Here is a 25,120-nt window from a genome sequence, read left to right as displayed (position 1 = left end):
TGTAGGCGGTAGTAGTAGCTTTTATAGGCGGTGGTAGTAGCTTTTGTAGCTGGTGGTAGTAGCTTTTGTGGTTGGTGATAGTAGTTTTTGTGTTCGTCGGAAACCTCACAGTAGTAGCTTTTATAAGCGGTGGTAGTAGCATTTGTAACTTGTGGTAGTAGCTTTTGTGGTTGGTGGTAGTAGTTTGTGGTAGTAGCTTTTGTGTTCATTGAAAACCTCACAGTAGTAGCTTTTGTAGGCGGTGGTAGTAGCTTTTGTAGCTGGTGATAGTAGTTTTTGTAGGTGGTAGTAGTAATTTTTATCATCGTCGGAGGTCAGTCGGAAACCTCACCGGAGGTCGGCCGGAAACCTCGCCGGAGGTCGGCCGAAAACCTCGCCGGAGATCAGCCGAAAAACCTCGCCGGAGGTCGGCCGGAGACTTTTCCACGATGAGAGTGGTTGTTGACTTTTTATACTAGTGGCATTCTTGTAAATATAAAGGAGAGAATCTAATGTTTTTTATTGGATGGCAGTCTGTAATTTTGTTCAACTTTTATACCTAATATAAAACCCTATTTAGACTTAGGTGGACTTATGTGAGTAAAAATGTTTGGGTGGACTTATCTGAAATAAAATATCTGAAAGTGGACTTCTATGTAATTAGCCCTAAAATCAATGATTAAAAAAAACACTGCAAGGCATAGAAAACATGAAACCATTAAGTTGCAATGATGTAGGGAATCAAAATAACCAAAAAAAATTAACTGAAAGTTATCTTAACTTACAGTGAAACTGTCAAAAAGCTTTTTCCTCTCCTCCTTGTCTAAATCATACCACGATTCCTTCTTCATTGCCACTCTTTTTCGTATGATGCTTCCAAGACTATTGACAAAGAGACTGCATACATCAGAATTCCGAGGTCCATCAATAACTTCCCAATCAAAGTCCAAGTCGATCTTCTTCCCCGTGCTTTTCACAATATCAGCCACCTTTGCTTTGTTCACCACATCCTGATTGCCTTTCTGGGGAGGTCCTCCGGTTTTCTTTAGTTTTCGGCAAGCGCTGAAAACCCTGGGTGCACCCTCAGCCGGTGTTTATGCTACTTGGGTCGTCGACTCGTCATCGTCCTTGGTTAGAGGGGGAGCCAACGAAGTAAGGGATCCTATAGGCGCAGTGGCTTGGTTGGATCCGGGAAAAGAGGAGTCGTACTGTTGCACACACTCCAGTCACAGACACTCCTCCACCTCCTCCCGAGCTTTCCTTTTCCTGTGCCCCGGTGGCATAGTGAGAGGAGGATGTGGCTGGGTTTTGTGAAGGGTGGAGGAGGAAGGAATCGAAAAACCTAGAGATTGGAGGAATCGGGCTTCTCAAATGCGAAGTGGGATTTAGGGCTTCTCAAATGCAAAGGGGTTGGGCAAGAGGAGGAAGAGGGAGTGAAGGGATTTGGACTGGTAAGGAGGAGCGTCTACGAGTTTGGGATTTTTGGCAATGTTAGGGATTGAGAAATTAAGCACTGAAACAATATACATAGTGAGGCTTAAGCGACGAAAACATTTAAAACTTCTGTCGCTTAAGTTTGTTTAAATTTGGGCCAAAATTTGGTCCTGAAATGCAGCCCGCCAAATATTTTGGGACTTAGGCGACGATATGTTTCTTTTTCGTCGCCATATCGTCGCCTAAGTGACTAAATTTTTTGACTTCCCGCCAAAGAATATACGTTTTAAAGCAACGAAAATGACAAAATTCGTCACTTAAGTTGGGAAATCATTTATATTTCACTTTCTGCTAATTAATACTCATAAAATGTGATATATATAGAACAGATGGCGAGAACGATCGAAACAAGTCTAAACCCGGTTTGCTTCAGATTTGGAGTTCGGTGTCTGATTGACTATTATGATACATTTCTAGAAGCGAAACGGCCCAACCAACCAAACTCGTCGCTTTGCCACAACGTATGAGCTTTTTAGGCCATCCGAGTCCGTTTAGGCCTTCAAAATACAGATTTACTTATTTTCAGACATTAATTTTAATAGTTTGTTTTAGATTTGGTTTTCTTTTTAATCCATTGGCTTTTAGGCTTTGATGTTAGTTGTCCTAAAGTTTATTTGCTCCTATATAAGGAGCATTTATCAGTTGTAGTCCTCCCGATTGTGGCCACTATTAACTCCTCTCCTAGTCAATTTATTGATTTTTTTTTTGTATTTTTTTTTTATATAAATGAGAAAATTTAAAGGTCTCATACTCTCAACAGTTGATCTCATAGATTTTTCTTTGAAGAAGGTAGGTTTTAGAAGTGTAAAGTGTTGAATGAGTATCCAGTGCATTAGGAGCCACTTTGAGTGAAATTTTGCTTGTGTCGCAATTCTTTCCCCACTAGATCTAATCTGGAATAAGGACAAAAAAAATCATGCATGTCCAGCAAAGTTTAATTTTTGAATAATTTCTCAAAAAAAAAAAAAAACTAAATAGAAACCCTATCATCATCTCGATCGATATATCAAACAAGCTATCCATCATCCATCATCCTTATAATCCTTGTGAAACACTTGGCCAACAACAACTATATAACTAAAACATAAGATCATAAACCTGACAATAAAACAAGCAGTATATATATATGTAATCAGGCCGGATGAGGAGCGAACGTCCGCATTGGCCTTAAAGTGCGGATGTCCGTCCGTTCGTTCTCTACCCTCCGGCGCTGGTGACGGTGAGCCTCCACCCCAGAAAACTCCAGCAGCGTCCCCGACCACTTTCCCTCCCCGGCGAGCCCGTTCTTTTCCAGTTTTCCGGCGAGATCACCCAAAACTTCAAACAAAGTCGATCTCGCCAGAAAACTGGAAAAAAACCGACTCGCCGGGGAGGGAAAGTGGTCGGGGACACTGCTGGAGTCTTCTGGGGTGAAGGCGCACCATCGCCGGAGCCGGAGGGTGGAGAACGGACGGACGTCCGCACTTTAAGCCGAGTGCGGACGTCCGCTTCTGATCCTCTCTCTATATGTAATAGTAATGGTTTTTAACTATATATGGTTGTGTGTTCATGCCTGTCTTTCCAAGTTCAAACGTCAAAGCTTGACATGAGACAAGGAAGATTTACCATCCAAGCCTTTCTGGCTGTGGTATGCAACATAATCCCTCACAGTGGTCTCCCTGTACTTTGGAGGATTGTCTTCTGATAATAAATCCTTGATTGGTCCATAAAGCTTTGTTGATGGCAGCATTCCTGTGCAAAAAAAGCTCGCAACCGATATCCTTGGACCTCTATGGTTTGCCAGTACCCTGTGCTCTACACTCCTGAATCTGTCATTTGATATAAGCTGTATGTAACCGCAAAAGATCGAATTTTATGATCAATAAAACAGAAAAATCAAAATAAGAGAGTTGAAGATATTGTCACTATTAGATTGTCGAAAAGGAAAAGAAGAATGTGACTGCTACTTGCCTGAAGAAGATCTCCAATGTTGACCACTAGAGCCCCAGTCACAGGAGGAACATGAATCCACTTGTTCTGATGAAGGACCTGTAGACCACCGATATGATCTTGCAGAAGGACAGTGAGGAAGCCGCCGTCAGCATGCTTGCTTGTGCCCATTGTTAACTCTGGTTGTGAACAAGCAGGATAGTAATGGCCTAAAACTAGAAGTCCCTCACCACAATCTATGTCATTCAAGTGACTTGGCTCGAGTCCAAGAGCTTCGGACAACAACTCAAACAGTATCTTCCCCAACTTCATAACTTCCTTCGAGTACTCAGCCATTTCATCCCTATAAAGTTAATTCTCAAAATAATTAAAATGATCAAACATGTCATCTAATTCATCAGGAAGTACATTGGTTCAGACAGTGGTGTCGGTTCAGAATCAAGCACTATCAGTGTAAAGTTGTTAGGAAAGAAAATATTCCGTATCAGATATATTAGGAATGTATGATCTGTAGGTATTGGTGTGATATGTTATCTTTTATATTGCTTGATTGTAGGAATCATAGGTTGGTCATAGAGATTTGTTTCCTTGTGATCGGATTGTACATCATTGTCATCAACTATATGTAATCGGATTGTACATCAATGAGAATAGTCTTCACCAAAACTTCTTTTCTTCAAAAGTTACCAATTATGAGTTCTATATGTAAGAGTGTTCTTCATTGTCACATACCTGCATACTTCTGGCATGTCTTCTGGCTTAGTAGGAGTTGGAGCCATGTAACACATGAAAGTGTCCCTCCAATTAGTTGACGGTGCACTGTATAGATCAAAGTTGCTATTGTACTGCCAAGGCTTGCTGAAGTCATCGCGACAATAAAACTGTTTCTTCACCTCAGAGTCTTGCTCATAAAATCTAAGTACCCCATTTTTCATCTCCTCAAGAACAGGAACAGGTATTCCATGGTTGATTATCTGAAAGAAGCCCCAAGTCTCTGATGCTTCTCCAACTCTTGCAACAATCTCCTTTTGTTTAGCTGGATCGGAAAGGCCTCCGAGGTCAACGACTGGAATGGTGAATTGGTTTTCTTCTATATCAGAGGTATTGATGATATTGTACTGATCTGGTGGATGATGAAAAATTCGAGGAATCTCGGTTATGCCAGCATCAACAAGGCCTTTGACACCCTCCTTTGTGTCATCAAAAGCTTGTAGTTCACTTTTCCTGTCATAAGTGGTTGCTGCAATATCCTTTGTGTTGGCTACCATCTTGGTCAGTGGCAAGGTAAGATGGTAGATTTTTCAGATCAGATCTACAAATCAGAAATATTCATGCATAAGAGACCACCAGATAAGATCATTTATAGTTTTATACAATTATACAAATCACAAGTAGCCAAATAACCTCTCTTTTTTTTCAAGTTGATGCTGGATTTATTTATCATTGTGGCGGCCAAATGATAGTGTTAGACCACATATCTATAAGATAGGCAGCCACTTATTTTGAATATTTCTAGAAACAAAACAAGAATGATGAAAACAGATGATCATACATTTCACTGGAGAATGAACTTCAGCTCAATCCCAAATAGTTTCGTTAGTATAGAATCATGAGAAGTAATATTCCCTTGACTCCAAGTTCAGAACGTAAAATGATTGTCAACTGTCCACAAGGCCTTGGTTCCCTGTACTTTGGAGGCTAGGATTTTCTTCTAATGAATCTAATCATATATTATTGATTTAATTGTCCATATATTTTTGCTAATGTTTGATTTATAACTTAATTACCAATAGGTCACAGCTCACCGGCATGAAAACTACTTTTAACTGATACCATTTGTAATGATTTTGCAGATGAATTTGACGCCTTAATTATGTAGCTGTTATTGCTTAAGTTGAATCTTTCCAAAGACAAACCAATAACAGCTGAGTTTACATTTGTTGGACATATATCTTCACCTTAGTGCTTAAAAGTTTTATTTGCATTTTCTACACAAAAGAAATCTTGGCCAAACATAGCATGCATTTCACTGCATTAATACTCCTCGTAGTCTCCAAGTTCAAAGCTCAAAATGAGGCAAGGCAGAGGTACCATCGAGGCCTTTTTGATTGAAGTAGGCAAAATAGTCCCTAACAGTTGTCTCCCTGTACTTTCGAGGATTGTCTGCTGATAATAACTCCTTGATCGGTCCATAGAGTTTTGTTAATGGCAGCAATCCTGTGCAGAAAAAGCTTGCAACCGATACTCGTGGACCTCTACGGTTTGCCAGTACTCTGTGTTCAACACTCTTGAATCTGTCATTGGATATAAGCTGAAACCACCAAAAGAATTCTATTCAGTAAAAATAGAAAATATGTAACTGAATCAAACTAAGAATTTGAAACACCTCAACAAAAGCATTCTAGAGATACTCAAAGGCAATAACTAAGAATGTACATGTTTAGAATCATGATGTAGCGGTATCTTTCCATGTTTTGGCCTATATTTGATCCATGTAGTTTGGGGAGTATCTTTCTCTTTGGAACAGTAATTACAAATTCATCAAATTAATTCCTGGAACACTTAACAGTTGCAATTAAGGTTGAATCAGGTTTTGCCAAATCAATTCTGGGAAGGACTATTTTGGTCCGGTATGCTCAGCAGAATTAGCCCTTCGCGTGCATGTCATTTGAGGAAAATCAAAATCAGTTTGGCCTTGATGAAATGAAACTGTTAGCTGAGTACAGTTGACAGAAAGAAAAAAAAAATTGATCAAACATTTCTAAATATTCAAGAAGAATGATGCTTAGACTTGCCTGCAGAAGATCTCCAACATTAACCACAAGAGCACCGGGCACAGGAGGTACATCAAACCACTTGTTCTGGTGAAGGACTTGAAGACCACCAATATGGTCTTGCAGAAGAACAGTAAGGAAGGCATTATCAGCATGTTTGGTTGCGCCTAGAGTCAGTTCTGGCTGTGGACAAGAGGGATAGTAATGGCCTGCTAGCAGAAGCCCCTCGCTACAATCTATGTCATTCAAGTGACTTGGCTTCAATCCAAGAGCTTCAGACAACAACTTGAACAATAGCTTACCCACCTTCATTACTTGATCTGAGTACTCGACAAGTATGTCTCTACAAAGTGGAACAACAGAAAAGCACATGAAAACGTACGTATTTGATTTCTATGGTTGTTCATGACAGAAAATAAAAAAGAAGTGTATTAGAAAATATGGGAAACACTACTGTCATGAATTTACTAATTTCAGAAAATTACAGCATAGAGTATATTGAAGAGCCCTTGTCACATACCTGCATACTTCTGGGAAGTCTTCTGGTTTAGTAGGAATTGGAGCCATGTAACAACTAAAAGTATCTCTCCAATTAGTCGCCGGTGCACTATATAGATCAAAGTTGCTATTGTAGAGCACAGGATTCTTGAAATGATCGCGACTATAAAGCTTCTTCTTCACCTCAGTGTCCTGCTACAAAAACCGACGTACCCCATTTTTACCTCCTCAAGACATCAACAGGTATTCCATGGTTGACTATCTGAAAAAAAGCCCCAAGTCTCTGATGCCTCTCCAACTTTTGCAACAATCTCCTTTTGTTTAGTTAAATCCAAAAGGCCTTCAAGATCAATGACTGGAATGCTAAATTGGGATTCTTCTGGATCATTGGAATCATGGATGGAGTACTCATCTGGTTGATGATGAAAAATGCGAGGAACTTCAGTTACTCCAGCGTCAACAAGACCTTTAACACCTTCTTTTGTGTCATCAAAAGCTTTCACTTCACTTTTCCTGTCATAGTTTGTTGGAACCTCCTTTCTTTTGGTAGCTACCATCTTGGTTTATGGCGAAGTAAACTTAGTGAACCAGACAAGAAAAAATTAGTGAACCAGAAAAGATACTGATAGTCAGATCTTATCTCAACTGTATGCAACTGAGCAGAGAAGATCATCAGTTTTATAGTGACTGATGAGGCTGCAAGTTGACTCTGTGGCGGCCAAAGAATAGTACTGTCAACAATTCAGTCTTTGACCTTCATTGGCAATTAGTTTGGTTCTATATAAGAAGTTGTAAACTTGTAATCAAGAGAAGTATAGATCAAGCAGAACTATTTTATCTCAAACCAACTGTAATGAATTTGTTGTCTTTCTAGCTGTAGATTCAGACAAGAAGTTATAATTAAGTGAATTATAGATCAAGGAAAACGACTTCTATCTCAAACTAACTGTAATGATCTTTCTATTGAATCATTGTCTTTCTGTTTTGTTCATGTTTATTATGGTGGTGTTACTTACGACTTACTGATGACAATTCCCTAGTGTGATAGGAAAATGTGCATTTTACTTGAAACTAATTAACAGATGCTTTGTAGTTCAATTGTTGCAATAACATCTGTGTCGGTAGCTATTACCTCGGTCTGCGACAAGGTAAGCTAGTAGAACTTTAAGATTATCCGAGGTGCCTACAAGACACCAGATAAGATCATTTTACAATTACTGAAGTCAGAAAGGACGAACAATACTTTTGCAACCAGAGAAACTCTAGCAATCTTTCTCTTTCAAGTTGATGAGTGCAAGATTCATTTTGATTCTTGTGGCGATTGAATTATAGTGATAGAATGTATATTCAAAGTGGACAACACTCTGATTGATAGGAGGTAGAAGCTGAAACAAATCTTATTTAAACAGCCACCACATGTTAAATCTTTTTAAAAACAAAGAAAAATGACAATAACAATCATAGTTTACATTTTATTGGAAATATAACTTCATATTAGTCCTTAAAGGTTTACTTTGGATATTTTTACACAAAAGAAGTGTTTATAGTATGGCACTTATTAATGCTCCTTTTCCAGAATCAAACCTTGAAGTGAGACAAAGCAGAGGTCCCATCAAGGCCTTTCTCATTGAAGTATGCAGCATAGTCCCTAACAGTAGTCTCCCTGTACTTTGGAGGATTTTCTTCGGATAATAACTCCTTTATTGGTCCGTAGAGTTTTGGTAACGGCAACATACCAGTGCAGAAAAAGCTTGCATTCGATACTCTTGGACCTCTACAGTTTGCCAGTACCTTATGTTCGACACTCTTGAATCTGTCATTTGATATAAGCTGAAACCACCAAAAGTATTCTATTTAGTATAGTAACAGAAATTAGGGAAATCACTCAAGTTAAGATTTTGAAACAATCTAACAACAACATGCTGCATAGACTCATATGCAAATAGCTTAAAATGTACGTGTGTGGAATTATTATGTAACAGTAGTTCTACTCTAAGGCTACAAATTTGGTTCATGTAGTTTAGGATAGCTTTGCATCTGGGCAGTAATTACAAATTTATCAATTGAGCACTGTAATTACTTAACGGTTGAAACTAGGCCTCCAAATGAAACTATGGATTCACAACAAAGAATGCAGGGGAAGGGCTATTTCAGTGTCGGTTTGCTGCAGTGCTGCGTTACATGCAGCACTAGACATGCATATCCAAGCCCAAAATACTCCTCCGCATACATGCCATTAGACGGAAATTCTGATCAATTTGGATGTAGTAAAGCCATTAGTTCTCCAATGTTATCAGATTGAAATGACAGGATTAAAATTTCGGAAAAAAATAAAATAAAATAAAAAATAAAAAAATCTTATTCTGCAAAAAAGAAAAGGTAAAACAAAAGAGTGGTTCTTATCTTGCCTGCAGAAGATCTCCAATGTTAACCACAAGAGCCCCCGGCACGGGGGGTACATCAATCCACTTATTCTGGTGAAGGACTTGAAGACCACCGATATGGTCTTGCAGAAGAACAGTAAGGAAGGAATTATCAGCATGTTTGGTTGTGCCTAGAGTTAGTTCTGGCTGTGGACAAGGGGGATAGTAATGGCTCAATAACACAAGTCCCTCACTGCAATCTATGTCATTCAAGTAAGTTGGCTTCAATCCAAGAGCTTCAGACAACAACTCGAACAATAGCTTCCCCAACTTCATCACTTGGTCTGAGTACTCAACAAGTATGTTTCTACAAAGTTGAAACACATCAAGACATGAGACTCATATTTCATTAGTATACAGAAAACCAAAATTTGTGAAAATCCCACATCCAAGACTGTGATAACAATCACCAATTATAACAGAAAGTTATATAGAGTTCCCATGTCACATACCTGCAAACTTCTGGTAAGTCTTCTGGCTTTGTAGGAGTTGGAGCCATGTAACACATAAAAGTATCTCTCCAATTGGTTGCCGGTGCACTATACAGATCAAAGTTGCTATTGTAGATCACAGGATTCCTGAAGTGATCTCGACCATAAAGCTGCTTCTTCACCTCAGTGTCTTGCTCAAAAAACCGATGTACCCCATGTTTTACCTCCTCAAGAACATCAACAGGTATTCCATGGTTGACTATCTGAAAGAAGCCCCATGTCTCTGATGCCTCTCCGACTTTTGCAACAATCTCCTTCTGTTTAGTTGAATCAAGAAGGCCTTCAAGATCAATGACTGGAATGCTAATTTGGGTTTCTTCAGGATCATTAGAATCATTGATGGAATACTCATCTGGTTGATGATGAAAAATTCGAGGAACCTCAGTTACTCCAGCATCAACAAGACCTTTAACACCTTCTTTTGTGTCATCAAAAGCTTTCACTTCACTTTTCCTGTCATAGTTGGTAGCTACCATCTTGGTTTATGTCAAGTAAACTTAGTGAGCCAGACAAGAAAAACTTAGTGAATCAGAAAAGACATTGATATATTCAGATCTTATCTAAATTGTATGCAACTGAGCAGAAGATCATCAACTTTATAATGACTGATGAGGTTGCAAGTTGATTCTGTGGCGGCCAAAGAACAGTAGCTGTCAACAATTCAGTCGTTGACCTTTATTGGCAATCAGTTTGGTTCTATATAAGAAGTTGTAAACTTGTAAATGAAGTATAGATCAAGGAGACGTATTTTATCTCAAACCAATTGTAATGAATATTTTGCCTTTCTAGCTGTAGATTCAGACAAGAAGTTATAATTAAGTGAATTATAGATAAAGGAAAACGACTTCCATCTCAAACCAACTGTGATGATTTTATAAATGAACCGCCGTCTCTGTTTTGTGCATGTTTATTATGTTGTTGTTAATTATGATCTACTGATGAAAATTCCCTAGTATAATAGGCAAATGTGCATTTTACTTGCAACAATTAACAGATGCATTTCTATTCAAAAAAAGTTAACAGCGGCATTTCTATTAAAAAAAAATTAACAGATGCTTTTAGTTCACTTGTTGTAATTACAACATCTGTGTTGCTAGCTATCGTCTCGGTCTGTGACAAGGTAAGCTGGTAGATCTTTAAGACTACCGGAGGTGCCTACGTACATGACACCAGATAAGATCATTTTACAATTACTTAAGTCAGACTTTTGAAATCAGAGAAACTCTAGCAATCTTTCTCTTTCAAGTTGATGAGTGCAAGTTTAATTCATGTTGATTTTTGTGGAGGTTGAATGATAATGATAGAATGTATATTCAAATTGGACAACACTACTGATAGATAGGTGGTAGAAGCTGGAAAAAAATATATATCTTTTCAACAGCCATCACATGTTAAATCTTTCTAGAAACAAAGAAAAATGACAATAACAATCAGAGTTAAAATTTTATTTGAAATATATCTTCATATTAGTCCTTAAAGTTTACATTGGATATTTTTACACAAAAGAAGTGTTTATAGTATGGCATTTAGTAATGCTCCTTTTCCAGAATCAAACCTTGAAGTGAGACAAAGCAGAGAGGTACCATCAAGGCCTTTCTCATTGAAGTAAATAGAATACTTTTGAAACAATCTAACAACAACATGCTGCATAGACTCATAGGCAAATAGCATAAAATGTACGTGTGTAGAATTATTATTATTTTTTTTTTTTTTTTTTGGGTAATGAATAATTCATTAAGGGACAAAGCCCAAAGACCAAAGCAAGGGTCCAAATACAGAAAGAACAAGCAAGAAACAAAACAACTAAACCCAGCAAGGGTCTAGGGATCGTCAGTCCTTGATACAAAAAGAAGAACTCCGGCAAGCTGCCGAGCTCACAACTCTCATGCATGGGGCAGGGAAGGCCATCGTTTCTCAAAACAAGAGAGAGGTTAGGTGGTGGCTGAGTCGCCCATCGCAGAGGATCCACTAAACCTTTTCCTAGCATAGCAGCAGCATGAGCGACTGCATTAGCTTCTCTGGGTATCCATTCCCAGTAACAATTGTTTACATCCAAATTAATATTTTACTGGACAGTAATTGTCTATGTGAATATTAGTTAAATTTATGGTCCACGTCATACCGGCGAGCCCGAAATAATGGGTTTACAAGTGATGGCCCGCCAGAAAGTCATGCGAGCTGGACAGTCCGCGTATAAATGGACTCCGCATAATAGACTTCGCGTACAAGAAGAATTTAATTGCTGGGGGAACACCTCGCCCCGATTTGGAACACCTCGCCTCGACTTGGCATCGCACCCCAACTTGTATATACAAGAGCACGTGCATGGCTTGTGGTCCTTTAATCATATAAGCATCTCGATGGCATCTCAAAGGCATCTCGCCAGCATCCCGCCGTCCCCTTGAATAAAGAAAGGAGCGGTGTTTAATTGCATGATCGAGCCGTACGTGAGCATGCATGGAGAGAAGCATATGATCATTCCTACTTCTATATGATTAAGGAGATGTATGATTAAGATTGATTTGGACGGGAGTGCAATCATGTTTGACACATAGACGTGAAGCATATGATTACTCCTAATTCTAGTTGATTAAGGAGATATACATGCAAGCTGTGCATATCTGTTTTGCATACACGTCCAGAGTTATAGTATTTCAATTGAAGAAGGGGACAATTATCCATACTTGGCTTGAAGGACAACACGTGCATGTGTTGCTTGCATGGGAAGGGGTTGGTTCTGTTCCTTAATCATGTATACATGATACGTATGCACATCTAACAGGATAAACTTAGAAGGCCTTTAGGTCTCCACGAAGTGATTTACATCGCCTACGCCACGTTTATCGTTGAAGACTCCTACAAGCTTTGACATGCTTTGGGCCAATACCTGTGGCCCTAAGTAATTCTATATAAAGGAGTTCGAGCAGACTCTCTAAGCACACAACAAACAAATCAACAACTCAACTCTACAAAATACAATACAATTCTCGACCTAGTCGAACCTCAGACGCTCCCCGGAGCTTTCCTTTCGTTTCCCCGTACGCTCTCCGGAGCTTTCTCTTTCTTTTTTCCTCTCCTTCCCAATTGAAGCTCTGCTCGATCCTACGTCGAGTATCGATATTGTGACGCTCAGGCGGACTACTGTAAGCCCTTGCCCAGTACGCAAGGTGAATCTGAAGAACCCTGCGGTGGAGTTGGTGCTCTCTCCATCCTCAGTCGCTTGATTAGAAGCAAAAGGCTAAGCGCACCCCGCTACTACAACCACTACATTCCGCGTCCGCGCGGTGGCACGCCCGCAACAACTAAAAGAGACTTTGCTCGCCCAGACTTACCAGTGTGGCCAAAACAACAATTACTGAAACCAGAGGACTTGGATCGGATTTGCTGTATGATCAGGTAAGACTTCCAGCAAACCTTCCTCTAATTTGATAAAATTTCCTCTACTACTTCTTTTGCATCAGTCTCCATTATTATCTCCATTAATTGCAGTGATGCAGCCAAATCAATTCCGGCCAGACTAGCAGTGGCCTCTGCTTCAATCACCGAACCGCTGCGACACGAGAAACTTGTTCCGAATCTCGAATTACTACACCGATGCCAGTCCGATTAGGTGGGTGCCAAGATGCATCCACATTTACTTTGAAAGTCCCCACCGGCGGCGGAAACCATTGCATGGGACTAGCTATGGCTCCAATCGACCCCACCGGAGCATTAGCCGCTAAGAAGTCTGCGACTAATGTTGAGACTTGTCTGGAGGTGTGTCTCGGAGAGAGTGGCTGACCCTGGTACACAAAACGGCACCTTGCCTTCCAAATGCTCCAACATAAGAAACTCACCACTGTAAGTATATATCTGGCCTCATTATTTGTTCTCTGTTGAGTACATTCTTTGATCCATCTATCGAAAGAGTAGTACTACTATTAGGCTACAAATTTGGTTCGTATAGTCTGGGGTCGCTTTGTATCTGGGCAGTAATTAAAAAGTTATCAATCGAGTACTGTAGTTTAACAGTTGCAACGACTAAGCTCAAATCAGGATTTCACCGAATGAATCTATGGATTCCCCACAAAGAATGCATGGGAAGAAGTCGGAAGGACTATTTCAGTTTTGCATTGGTATGCTGCAGTGCCTGCACTACAGAACTAGACATGCCTATCCAAGTAAAATACGCCTTCTCATACAGGCCATTAGACGTAAATTAATATGGCTGTAGTGAAGCCATTAGTTATCCAAAGATGTCAAAATTGAAATGACATGATCAAACATTCTGACAAGGATAAAAAGAAAAAGAAAAAATAAAAAGAAATCTCATTCTGCAACCAAGAAAAGATAGAACAAAGGATGATGCTTACACTTGCCTGCAGAAGATCTCCAATGTTAACCACAAGAGCCCCAGCACGGGGGGTACATCAATCCACTTATTCTGGTGAGGGACTTGAAGACCACCAATATGGTCTTGCAGAAGAACAGTAAGGAAGGATTTATCAGCATGTTTGGTTGTGCCTAGAGTTAGTTCTGGCTGTGGACAAGGGGGATAGTAATGGCTCAATAACACAAGCCCCTCACTGCAATCTATGTTATTCAAGTAAGTTGGCTTCAATCCAAGAGCTTCAGACAACAACTCGAACAATAGCTTCCCTAACTTCATCACTTGGTCTGAGTACTCAACAAGTATGTTTCTACAAAGTTGAAACACATCAAGACATGAGACTCATATTTCATGAGTATACTGTATACAGAAAATCAAAAATTGTGAAAATCCCACATCCCACTGTGATAACAATCACCAATTATAAAAGAAAGTTATATATATAGAGTTCCATGTCACATACCTGCAAACTTCTGGTAAGTCTTCTGGCTTTGTAGGAGTTGGAGCCATGTCCAATTAGTTGCCAGTGCACTATACAGATCAAAGTTGCTATTGTAGATCATAGGATTCCTGAAGTGATCTTGACCATAAAGCTGCTTCTTCACCTCAGTGTGTTGCTCAAAAAAACGGCGTACCCCATTTTTTACCTCCTCAAGAACATCAACAGGTATTCTATGGTTGACTATCTGAAAGAAGCCCCATGTCTCTGATGCCTCTCCAACTTTCGCAACAATCTCCTTCTGTTTAGTTGAATCAAGAAGGCCTTCAAGATCAATGACTGGATTGCCCCAATGGGTTTCTTCTGGATCATTGGAATCCTGAATAGGGTACTGATCTGGTGGATGATGAAAAATTCGAGGAACCTCAGTTACACCTCAGTTCACTTTTTCTGTGATAGTCTGCTGGAACCTCATTTATGTAGGTAGCTACCATCTTGATTTGCGGCAAAGTAAACTTAGTGAACCAGGGAAGATACTGATATTCAGATCTCAATTGTATGCAACTGCGCAGAGAAGATCATAGTTTTATATTGAGGATTCAAGTTGACTCACTGGCGGCCAAAGAATAATATAGCTGACAGTTCAGTCTTTGACCATCACTGGCAATCAATAGCAGAAATCTACCATTCCTTTGTGTCATGAAGAGCTGTGATTGCAACCTCATTTGGCCTCTGAAGTGGATTTAATTCAGACCATTTGGATTAATAGAACAGTAAGGTCTTTTAAAATAAAAGAAATCGCAACGGTGAACTTTCATAAAGAAGAAATGCCTAGCATCCTTCCTCTTTGATCGAAATACCTTCATTCAAAAATGTTCCATGTCAAGGAAAAGTGAATTCGAAAAACATAACCAGACTATTTTTTTAACATTGATAATAGCTAGGGACCTCTATATATAGCGGATTATATAGATGTTTGCTTGGAATAGAATCCTACTGTAATGAAACTATACTAGGATACACATTGGATATCTAGGTGGAGTAGTGGACATAACTTTCTGATACAACTGCAAAAACTGAGGCTGAAACAAAAGAATAGTGATAATATCAGCTGACTTTACATGTTATTGGATAAGCTTCATTTGCATACTTATACAAAATAGAAATCATAGCAGCCAAACAATCCAACAGAACTGGATATTCATCTTATTATTAACTCTAAATAATCTGGTCATCTCAACAAGCTCTTCAAGATCTTCTTTAGAATGCGTTTCATTTGCACATGAGTTTGAAGAAAGGGAAATCATAGCCAATCACTTTAGTAACAAGTACATCACTCATAAGTCATAACTATTACAATCAAAGCAACCAATGTATGAGTACTGGTTTAAGAGTAAAATTTAGTAGCACACCTAGTGTTCTTGGCAGGGCTCCTCCTCCAAGATCAAAGCTTAAAATGAGACAAGGCAGACTTCCCATTAAGACCTTTTTCTCTGTAGTAAACATTAAAGTCCCTTAGAGTGGTCTCTCTGTACTTTGGAGGATTATCTTCTGATAATAACTCCTTGATGGGTCCAAAGAGCTTGGTCGATGGCCGCACACCTGTGCTGAAAAAGCTCGCAACTGATACTCGTGGACCTCTGCGGTTTGCCATTACCCTGTGCTCTACACTCTTGAATATGTCATTTGATATCAGCTGCAACCTCAAAAGAATTTTATTCAGTATGAAAATCCCAAACAGGAAACTAGACTGAATCAAGAACCGGAGACATTTTCCTAAACATAACATCCTAGACAAGCCATTCAAAATAGACATGTATGCATGCTCTTTGCAATCATAGTATAACAGTATTGTCTTTCTTTTTGTTACAACTTAAAATTTGTTCATTATTTAATCCACATCAAGTTTCTCAGTTGTATCATTTATAGTATAGTAAAGGTCACAACTGAGCACCATGTGAACATATCCGCCAGATTATATGATGAATAGTCATGCAGGGCTAGTTCTATCCTTTTATACTACCCTACAACGTTACATATATGCATATGCAAAGGTGCAACACGGTAATAGCTCTACAAGTGCACGCCCTGTGGACATTTCCAAGTTAATCATATGCACTGATCAAAATAGTGATTTCTGTTCTGTTAACTAGTTCTGTTAAACAAACAAATCTAAATTATGTAATTTAGATAGATAAAGGCAAATGATGATTAAACTTGCCTGTATAAGATCTCCAATGTTCACTACTAAAGCACCCGGTACATGGGGTACATCAATCCATTTGTTCTGATGAAAGACTTGTAGACCGCCAATATCATCTTGAAGAAGGACAGACATGAAGTTATTATCTGCATGCTTGCTTGTGCCCATTGTTAACTCTGGTTGTGGACAAGGAGGATAGTAATGGCCTAAAACCAGAAGCCCCTCACTGCAATCTATGTCATTCAAGTGACTTGGTTTTAGCCCAAGAGCCTCAGACAACAACTCAAACAATAGCTTCCCCAACTTCATTACTTGCTTCGAGTACTCAACAAGGATTTCTCTGCAATTCGAAACCCAGAAAAGCATATCAGGCAGTCATATATACCAGCTTGTTTCTCCCAAAACAGAAGTATATCATATATTCATACGTCTGTCTGGAGTACACACACAATTTAACCATTATCTGCAATCTTTTTTTTCTGATGAGCAATTTCTTTGTGTATATTTAATGTATGTAGAATTCTAAATGGCTTACAATTGTTAAATCAAAGGTTACTTGATGCAGAATGTAATTTAGTCAATACCAGCAACAGGGTTTTTACTTTTTATAATTCATAACCAACTGACTAGCCGATACTAATGTTGCTTACTCACTCATAGAGATTCATAGACGAAACCAAGAAATCGCTTTATATATTATTGTCCATGGCATTCTACCCTAAAACCCCTGACATCAGATAAGCAACTAGCTAGGCCAGTTCTGAGTTCTGGCACAGACTTGGCACTAGCAAAGACTAGCTTGTTATGTAATGCTGCCAACCCATCTTTATAATTCTTACAAGTTCTTATCTGATGGGTCTGTTATCCAACAAACCTATCCTTAAGCTGGTTAATGTAAAACTTCTTCATAATCATACTAGAGTGGAAATGTCAAAACATAATATCATGCCATCTACTAAATATAGTCATAAACTTACCAAGTATACCACCTATGTGAAACTATAATAGAGTTAATACACTTTTCAGGTACCTGCATACTTCCGGCAAGTCTTCTATCTTAGGAGGAATAGGAGCCATATAACACAGAAAAGAATCCCTCCAATTAGTTGCCGGTGCGCTATACAGATCAAAGTTGCTGTTGTAGATGACTGGACTGCTGGAGTGATCACGAGTATAAAACTGTTTCTTCACTTCAGTATCCTGCTCATGAAACCCAAGTACCCCTTTCTTCATCTCCTCCAGCACATCAAAAGGTATCCCATGATTCTCAATTTGGAAAAATCCCCAGGTCTCTGATGCTTCTCCAACAGCTGCAACAATCTCCTTTCGTTTAGTTGGATCGAAAAGGCCTTCGAGATCAATGACTGGAATGCTATGTTGACTTTCCTCATGATCAAAGGTGTAGTCATTGGAGCATTCATCAGGTGGATGATAAAAAATTCGAGGAATCTCGGTTATCCCAGCATCAACAAGGCCTTTAACACCTTCCTTTGTATCATCAAAAGCTTTTAGTTCATGTTTTCTGTCATAGTTAGTTGGAACCTCATCTCTGTTGGTAGCTACCATCTTGGTTATGGCAAAGTAAAAGTAACCAGACAAGAAAAGCTTAGTGAACCAGAAAAGATATTAAATCTTATCTCAATTCTATGCAAATGAGCACAGAAGATAATCAGTTTTATAATGAGTAATGACAGATGATGTTGAATGTTGACCAAGTGGCGGCCAAAAAACTGCAGTCGACAATTTAGTCTTATACCAAAAATATCACTTCGTCGTTTCTGACATATATTTCACCCGAACCTTCTTGTAGGACCTAAGAACATGATCATCTATACATCACTTCCTGCATAACATCCATGGGACCTAAACGAAGAAGAACCAATAACTGTATGATTCGTTCTTTCACTTCTGTCAACAACCTTTCTGTTTTATTGAACTTCTTAAAGGCCCTTCAATTTCCTTCTATGACAAGGAAATGATACAAGCAGAACTACAAGTGTGGGGCGGTGGCTACTGATCTAGCATGGTATCAGTGGTGGTTGCACTGACAGACACGAAGCATCAATCCCACTGCTAAATGCACTTCAATTAAGCTCACTCGTAGCAATTATGTTCTCTGGAGATCAGTAATCACTCCTTCCCTAAAGCAAACTCACAATTGGAACCATGCCCTAATACTGCCATTTCAAGTCGGATCGATGAGGGTTGATTCTCTTTGGGTGACTCTAGAATCGCGATTAGAAGCTACTACATACTCACATATCCTTCAACGTCATAGTCGTAACTATTACAATGAGAGAAATCGATGTATGCCTGAAGAGCAATACTACAAGAGAAAAATTTAGTATGACACCATGTGTTCATGGCAGGGGCTCCTCTGTCTCTAATTCAAAGCTTAAAATGAGACAAGGCAGATCTCCCAATCTCCCATCAAGGCCTTTTCCTCTGTAGTATGCATTATAGTCCCTTACAGTGGTCTCCCTGTACTTTGGAGGATTTTCTTCTGATAATAACTCCTTAATTGGTCCATATAGCTTTGCCAATTGCAGCAGTCCTGTGCTGAAAAAACCTGCAACCGATATTCTGGGACCTCTACAGTTTGCTAGTACTCTGTGTTCTACACTCTTGAATTTGTCATTTGATATAAGCTGCAACAAATACTACTGAATATGAAAAACCGAAAGCAGGAAACCAGATTACATTCAGAGACATATCATACCAATAAGATCCTACATAAGCCAATAGCATAGAATAAACATGCATGCTCTTTGCAATCATGTATAATAATTTTCCTGTTGAAGTAAACGTTAACCACTAGCGAATACTATTATACTTGCCTGTAGAAAATCTCCAATGTTAACGACTAGGGAACCCGGTACAGGGGGTACATCAATCCACTTGTTATGATGAAGGACTTGAAGTCCACCAATATTATCTTGCAGAAGAATAGTGATGAAGGTATTATCTGCATGCTTGCTCGTTCCTAATGTAAGTTCTGGTTGTGGGCAAGCAGGATAGTAATGGCCTATAACCAGAAGCCCCTCACTGCAATCTATGTCATTCAAGTGACTTCGCTTTAGCCCAAGAGACTCAGACAACAACTTAAACAATAGCTTCCCCAACTTTATTACTTGATTTGAGTATTCAACAAGTATTTCTCTGCAAATTGGAAACGCAAAAGAGCATATGAGGTTGTCACATGATCACATCCTTCATATATTTCACTCAAAAAGAACAAAGAACATATCTCCAATTTTCTTCTTTAAATGACCAATTCCTCATTAAAAAGAGCTTGTTAAGTACGTGATGCTACCCGTCTATATAAAGGTTTCTCATCCAACTGAAGGATGAGTGATCAACCGTACCATTAAGCTGGCCAGTGGCTTAGTTTACTGAAACTGAAGAAACAACTCAAACAACATAACATCTAATTCATGATTGAATCCCAAGTAAACTAATGTACAATTATAGACACAATCTATATAAAAAAAGCTATGTCATTGTCACATACCTGCATACTTCTAGCAAATCCTCAGTCTTAGGAGTAGGAATCATGTAACATGTAAAAGTATCCCTCCAATTAGTTGCAGGTGCATGCACTATACAGATCAAAGTTGCTATTGTAGACGAGTGGACTACTGAAGTTATCACGAGTATAAAACTGTTTCTTCACTTCAGTATCCTGCTCAAAAAACCCATGTACTCCATCCTTTATCTCCTCCAGCACATCAACAGGTATTCCATGATTGACAATTTGAAAAAAGCCCCTAGACTGATGCTTCTGCAACGTCTGCAATGATTCCCTTGCGTTTAGATGGATCTGAGAGGCCCTTGAGGTCTATGACTGGAATACTAACCTGAGCTTCATCTGAATCAGAGGCATTGTTGATGGAGTACTCATCAGGTGGATGATAAAAGATCCGTGGAATCTCAGTTATGCCAGCATCAGCAAGGCCTTTGACACCTTCCTTGGTGTCATCAAAAGCTTTCAGCGCATGTTTTCTGTCATAGCTGGTAGAAAAATCATCGTCATTAGTAGCTGCCATCTTTGTATCAGCTAGGGTAAGGCTATTGCAAGTTCGAATCTTAGACTGGACAATAAGATTCATTAAAGAAGTGTATGTAAAAGCTCAGTGATTACTGAGCAGAGAACAGTATTTTCACAATACCATATTGCAAGTTGACGCCATATATTTTTGTAACCGACCAGTAGTACTTAACCTTAATTAAATAACCACTAATTGCACTAATTCACAAGCAATCACATGTGGTTTTCTTTTTCTTTTAGGCAAGGTATGGACCAAACAAAAAACAGCAAAAGTTTAAGTATTTGGATTGGGAAGGCAGCTCATCAGCCCAGGAGCGTTATGATTTACCAGTGACTCGCAGTAACAAAGATATGAGTTTAGCGTCAAGCCGTCAACTATTGCTTGAGAGCAATGAGACCCTGATGGCTCAAGGTTTTCCACCTTGAAAGCCAGCATGCATGACCGAGAGTCCTCTAAAATCTGACACATTCATAAGCGTCAGATGACTCCTCTAATACTTAACAACCTACCAATGGACTTGCGGAAGTTGGGGCTCTAAATTGGATGGGGTTCCAGGCTCCCAACATGTGTCTTGACATACCTGCTAACCTTCATTGGTTGTGGTTTCTATAATGAACATTAAGAAAAAGAACATTATGAGTCCTTGACAACTTTATATATTTGATCCCTGGCTCGAGATATTTCATCTGACTCAGTTTGAATCTGTGTTAATTCGTCATGTTCATCGGGTGGCAGACTTTGTTGCAGATCAATAAGCTGATCTAGCTCATTCCTCCTATATAGTTCTTTTTCGCCTAGTGTTTGAACCCTTGTGTTCCTAGCTTTCCATTTGGATCAGCGTTATTATTTCTATTTGACCAAACCTACATGTATGACTTAAGAACGTGATCACCTATACATCACTTCCTTCACAGATAACTTCCATATGGGACCTAACTGAAGAAGAACCAATCTGTATGATGCATCTTTAACTTCTGTCAACAACCCCTCTGTGTTTGATTGAACCTCTTAAAGGTCTCCAATGCCCTTCCATGACAAGGATAGTGATACAAGCAGAACTACAAGTCTATAAGTGTGGGGCGGTGGCTTACTGATCTAGCATGGTACCAGTGGTGGTTGCACTTAGTCACTGACAGACTCTTAAGTATCAGAACGACTGATGTAGATCTATTAGCAGTATTGCAGTAGCATTTACAGCTTCCCTTACTCTCGGTGACACGGGTCTTTTTCTTTTTTGGTTCTTCACAGTACAGTGCTACTACTATGCAAATTCCAAGCATCTCCTAATGGCTAATTGCCAGACTCAAATCATAGATGAAATTCATATATGACTCTACAATCTACATAACACAATCAGATTCAAACGAAATACTAAATGAGAAACAATATGTTGTTAATGTATTAAAAAAAAAACCCTGGCGATAGTGTTATATGGTTTAAAGTGCACACCATTTTATTATTATGGTAGTAGTATAAGGTTTAGCGGAAAATTACAAGATTACGAGAAAGAAATCAGGGAACTCTGCATGGCTACTAATTACTATGATGCATTAATCAAGTGAGCTTTATCATTACACAAATATAGAATACTAATAAATAGATATTTCACCCTATAATTCATGACAACAGTTTGAAGAACACACTGGTTTTTGACAGAACGAAGAGTTTAACGAGTGCAATGAGAATGGCAAATAGTTGAATTGAAGAACTCATAAAAGGCATAATATTAATAAATAAGATACTGTAACTTTCTGAGGTTCACAAACTGGCTCAAAAGAAAATAAAACATCAGCCCCTCAAAATACACAATAAGCCTTTGTTCCTTAATTTGTTTTTTTTTTTCCTTAAATTTTTTGTAAAGGAAAAACCCAGAATACAGACAAATAAAGGCATGCAAAACTAGTTCCTTGTGAACAGTCAGGTGAAGTCAGAAACTAAACCCTCACATCATCTAAGGTCCCTCCTCAATCCTCATGTAGTTTTCGCTTTGGGAGCTCTTTTCCTGAGCTGTTTCTTTGGCATTGATATCTTCATGCTAATGAAAAAGAGTAGAGCCCCAAACAATGCCAAATTCTGCAAATCAGGGAAAAGAAGTCATTAACGGTAATTTTAAACTTCTATTTGTTTTTACGCTTACATAAAATCCCTATTGACCTCTCCCATTGTCTATGAAAACTGTATATTGGGTGCATTGTAAAAAGCCTGAACCCCACTCCAAGCCATAAGAGCAAGCTTAATGTCGGCCCAGACTACTTATCAGAGCATACGCAAAGCTACACATTTCATCCTAGTGAAAAGATCTAGTATCAGTTGCTTAAGAACCACCAAAGGTAATGCTAAATTGCACATAATCAACCAAGGTAAATAAACTATCCATGTATCTTGACCTCAAGTCAGTTTGGTCGCGCGCCTTATCAGAGCATACGCAAAGCTACACATTTCATCCTAGTGAAAAGATCTAGTATCAGTTGCTTAAGAACCACCAAAGGTAATGCTAAATTGCACATAATCAACCAAGGTAAATAAACTATCCATGTATCTTGACCTCAAGTCAGTTTGGTCGCGCGCCTTATGCTAGTTTTGACAAAAACAATGTCCAAAATGGCAATATGAACAAATCATTTTGAGAAAGTGAAAGGACCATCTGTTAGGTTCTCATCTATAGGGGCAACATGTGAAATAGAGACAAAGGTATTGATCAATGTGTAAACAAAAGTATGAGGAAGCAAGTAATCCTGATTGGTCACCTGGGTAAACTTGAGGAAAAGTTGATTGAATTCTTTTTTCTCCGCATCATAGTTGTAGAAGTCATACAATATAGGAGTTGCAATGGCCTGATGCAGAAGCTGCAGAGAAACACACACAATGATTCAATCCCCATGTCGATCTCCATGTACAGACCAAGAAAATAAAGTAGACAAGCAAAAGCTACGAACCAGCAGAACGGCTCCAAAAGAACTTCCAAAAATGAAAAGAAGACCCCCAACACCCTTCAAGACGATCGCTGCCGCCACTAAATGCTTAATCTGCCAATGCAAACTCAGAAAGATCACTTTTCCCTGCACAAATTAAATCAACAAACCCTAGATTGATCTCATCGTAACACCTAAACCAATCAACTTCCTCACCTCAAGTTGCTTGGGCAGATGCATGCCGGTGTGAGTCAACAGATGGCTAGAGAAAACATCGAGCTTCGGTCTCAGAAACTTGGCTGCAGGGCCCCCATCCGAACCAAACTCATTGAACCTATAAATAGCAACACTCATCATCTATCATAACCTCTCAGCATAACCAACCATCACATCAATCATTACAGTTATAACAAACTTAAAATCCTTAACACCGCCACTAAACTACCTCCAAAATTCATATAAACTGATCTAAAAATTTCGGTTACACTAAATTAACTTAGATCCAACTATTAATGATCAGTTGCAACTACAAACTATAATTAGGAACTAAAATTCCATTACAGATTTGGGTGAATCGAAGTTTCAAGTTGAAATTTAGTGAGCAATAAAATAATGATATTGAGGAAACAAAAGGAGGAGGCACAGATCTGGAGGGTCTCACTCTTGCCAAGCAGAGAGAAGGAAGACGGAGGCGAATAGGAGTCTCCCGACGGAGGAAACGAAGGCCATGTTGTCTGTACGGGGAGGGACCAAAACGACGCCGCTTCAGGATACTCGAGGCGAGAGACTTTCTCTCTCTCTCTGGAAACTAAACTCGGACAGGGGTGAGAGTGATAAGGAGGAGCATAGATCGAGGGCAAACGGCGTCGTTTTGGGTGCACGCGTTTGAAATTTAAAAAAGGAGCTAAGCGGTGGTTGGCCGAGGAGGGCTGTACTCGCGCGAGTGTAGTCAAGTGTGATACTCGCGGTGTCGTTTGAGATCGGGAGGCCTACACACGTATACCTGGCCAATCGGAGCGGCTGGGTGCTTGTAATGGTTGGCTGGGTGGGTGACGTGGAGGGTTGGTGGAGCGAGTGGGTTTGAGGGTTTAGAAGGTGCGGAGAGGGCCCTTTTGGCTTTTGTTCTTACAGCTTTTTTGAAATTTAAATTTTGAATAAAGAAGAGTGTTCGAGTTAAAGTGGTGTTGTCATGCTCTTTTCCACTTGGCTTTCTTTTTGGTAAAAATCCCACTTGGATCTACGTTACCCATCGATCTTTGGACAAAGGAAAGACAATTACCCATGAATTTAGGGTAAATTCAACAAAAAGACGTTAATTTAGGATATATATCAATAGTAATGATTACCGAGTCAGTAATTAACTAAAAGATTCATGGTCATTAGGATGTAAATCCAATTATAAGGAAAATTATTTTGGGCCAATGATAAAATAGTACTTTTGAAGATATAAAATTATAAAAAGATCACTAATTGTTCAATCATGATAAAAAAGTCTTACTAAAACAGTTGTTCCTTTACTATCCTTTTAATTAAAAACAAATTACAAATTATGCCCATCAT

General features: G+C 39.1%; 4 protein-coding genes, 1 non-coding gene and 2 pseudogenes across 9 annotated transcripts; 1 reads left to right on the top strand and 6 right to left on the bottom strand.

Annotated features, from left to right (window-relative positions):
• Nucleotides 1-3,046: 3,046 nt before the first annotated feature.
• LOC101308955 (1-aminocyclopropane-1-carboxylate oxidase homolog 1-like) lies at nt 3,047-5,009 on the bottom strand. The gene is made up of 3 exons (XM_004296566.1): nt 4,135-5,009; nt 3,424-3,745; nt 3,047-3,298 (listed from the first exon to the last, which is right to left on the bottom strand). The coding sequence occupies exons 1-3, from the start codon at nt 4,668-4,670 to the stop codon at nt 3,047-3,049; spliced, it is 1,110 nt and encodes a 369-aa protein (XP_004296614.1). The 5' UTR covers nt 4,671-5,009.
• A 335-nt stretch (nt 5,010-5,344) lies between these two features.
• LOC101309530 lies at nt 5,345-7,325 on the bottom strand (annotated as a pseudogene). The gene is made up of 3 exons (XR_184440.1): nt 6,697-7,325; nt 6,198-6,519; nt 5,345-5,713 (listed from the first exon to the last, which is right to left on the bottom strand). The product of XR_184440.1 is annotated as a 1-aminocyclopropane-1-carboxylate oxidase homolog 1-like (transcript).
• A 723-nt stretch (nt 7,326-8,048) lies between these two features.
• LOC101308664 (1-aminocyclopropane-1-carboxylate oxidase homolog 1-like) lies at nt 8,049-10,314 on the bottom strand. The gene is made up of 3 exons (XM_004296565.1): nt 9,550-10,314; nt 9,083-9,404; nt 8,049-8,504 (listed from the first exon to the last, which is right to left on the bottom strand). The coding sequence occupies exons 1-3, from the start codon at nt 10,062-10,064 to the stop codon at nt 8,253-8,255; spliced, it is 1,089 nt and encodes a 362-aa protein (XP_004296613.1). The 5' UTR covers nt 10,065-10,314; the 3' UTR covers nt 8,049-8,252.
• Nucleotides 10,315-12,526: 2,212 nt separating this feature from the next.
• On the top strand, nt 12,527-13,872 carry LOC101312336. 2 transcript variants are annotated; one of them, XR_184441.1, is made up of 2 exons: nt 12,527-12,984; nt 13,086-13,872. It is a non-coding gene; the product is annotated as an uncharacterized LOC101312336 (transcript). The 2 variants fall into 2 exon arrangements; XR_184442.1 differs by having other exon boundaries at nt 13,078-13,872.
• Nucleotides 13,873-13,896: 24 nt separating this feature from the next.
• On the bottom strand, nt 13,897-14,871 carry LOC101314175 (annotated as a pseudogene). The gene is made up of 3 exons (XR_184570.1): nt 14,421-14,871; nt 13,943-14,267; nt 13,897-13,901 (listed from the first exon to the last, which is right to left on the bottom strand). The product of XR_184570.1 is annotated as a 1-aminocyclopropane-1-carboxylate oxidase homolog 1-like (transcript).
• A 709-nt stretch (nt 14,872-15,580) lies between these two features.
• LOC101313887 (1-aminocyclopropane-1-carboxylate oxidase homolog 3-like) lies at nt 15,581-20,645 on the bottom strand. The gene is made up of 6 exons (XM_004297948.1): nt 20,453-20,645; nt 19,437-19,756; nt 19,007-19,247; nt 17,630-18,215; nt 16,618-16,939; nt 15,581-16,092 (listed from the first exon to the last, which is right to left on the bottom strand). The coding sequence occupies exons 1-6, from the start codon at nt 20,643-20,645 to the stop codon at nt 15,841-15,843; spliced, it is 1,914 nt and encodes a 637-aa protein (XP_004297996.1). The 3' UTR covers nt 15,581-15,840.
• Nucleotides 20,646-22,487: 1,842 nt separating this feature from the next.
• LOC101310402 lies at nt 22,488-24,425 on the bottom strand. Of its 2 annotated transcripts, XM_004296571.1 has the most exons (5): nt 24,222-24,425; nt 23,777-23,894; nt 23,585-23,674; nt 23,396-23,494; nt 22,488-22,721 (listed from the first exon to the last, which is right to left on the bottom strand). In XM_004296571.1, exons 1-5 carry the CDS (start codon nt 24,287-24,289, stop codon nt 22,620-22,622), a joined length of 477 nt encoding a protein of 158 aa, XP_004296619.1. In that variant the 5' UTR covers nt 24,290-24,425; the 3' UTR covers nt 22,488-22,619. The 2 variants fall into 2 exon arrangements, with proteins under 2 accessions (XP_004296619.1, XP_004296618.1); XM_004296570.1 differs by lacking the exon at nt 22,488-22,721 and having other exon boundaries at nt 23,057-23,494.
• Nucleotides 24,426-25,120: the final 695 nt, after the last annotated feature.

Source organism: Fragaria vesca, linkage group LG4 (genome assembly GCF_000184155.1).
Source record: "Fragaria vesca subsp. vesca linkage group LG4, FraVesHawaii_1.0, whole genome shotgun sequence".
In the NCBI taxonomy this organism is placed as follows: Eukaryota; Viridiplantae; Streptophyta; class Magnoliopsida; order Rosales; family Rosaceae; genus Fragaria; species Fragaria vesca.
The sequence above is the reverse complement of the archived record's forward strand: the minus strand, read 5'-3'. Positions and strand labels throughout refer to the sequence as shown.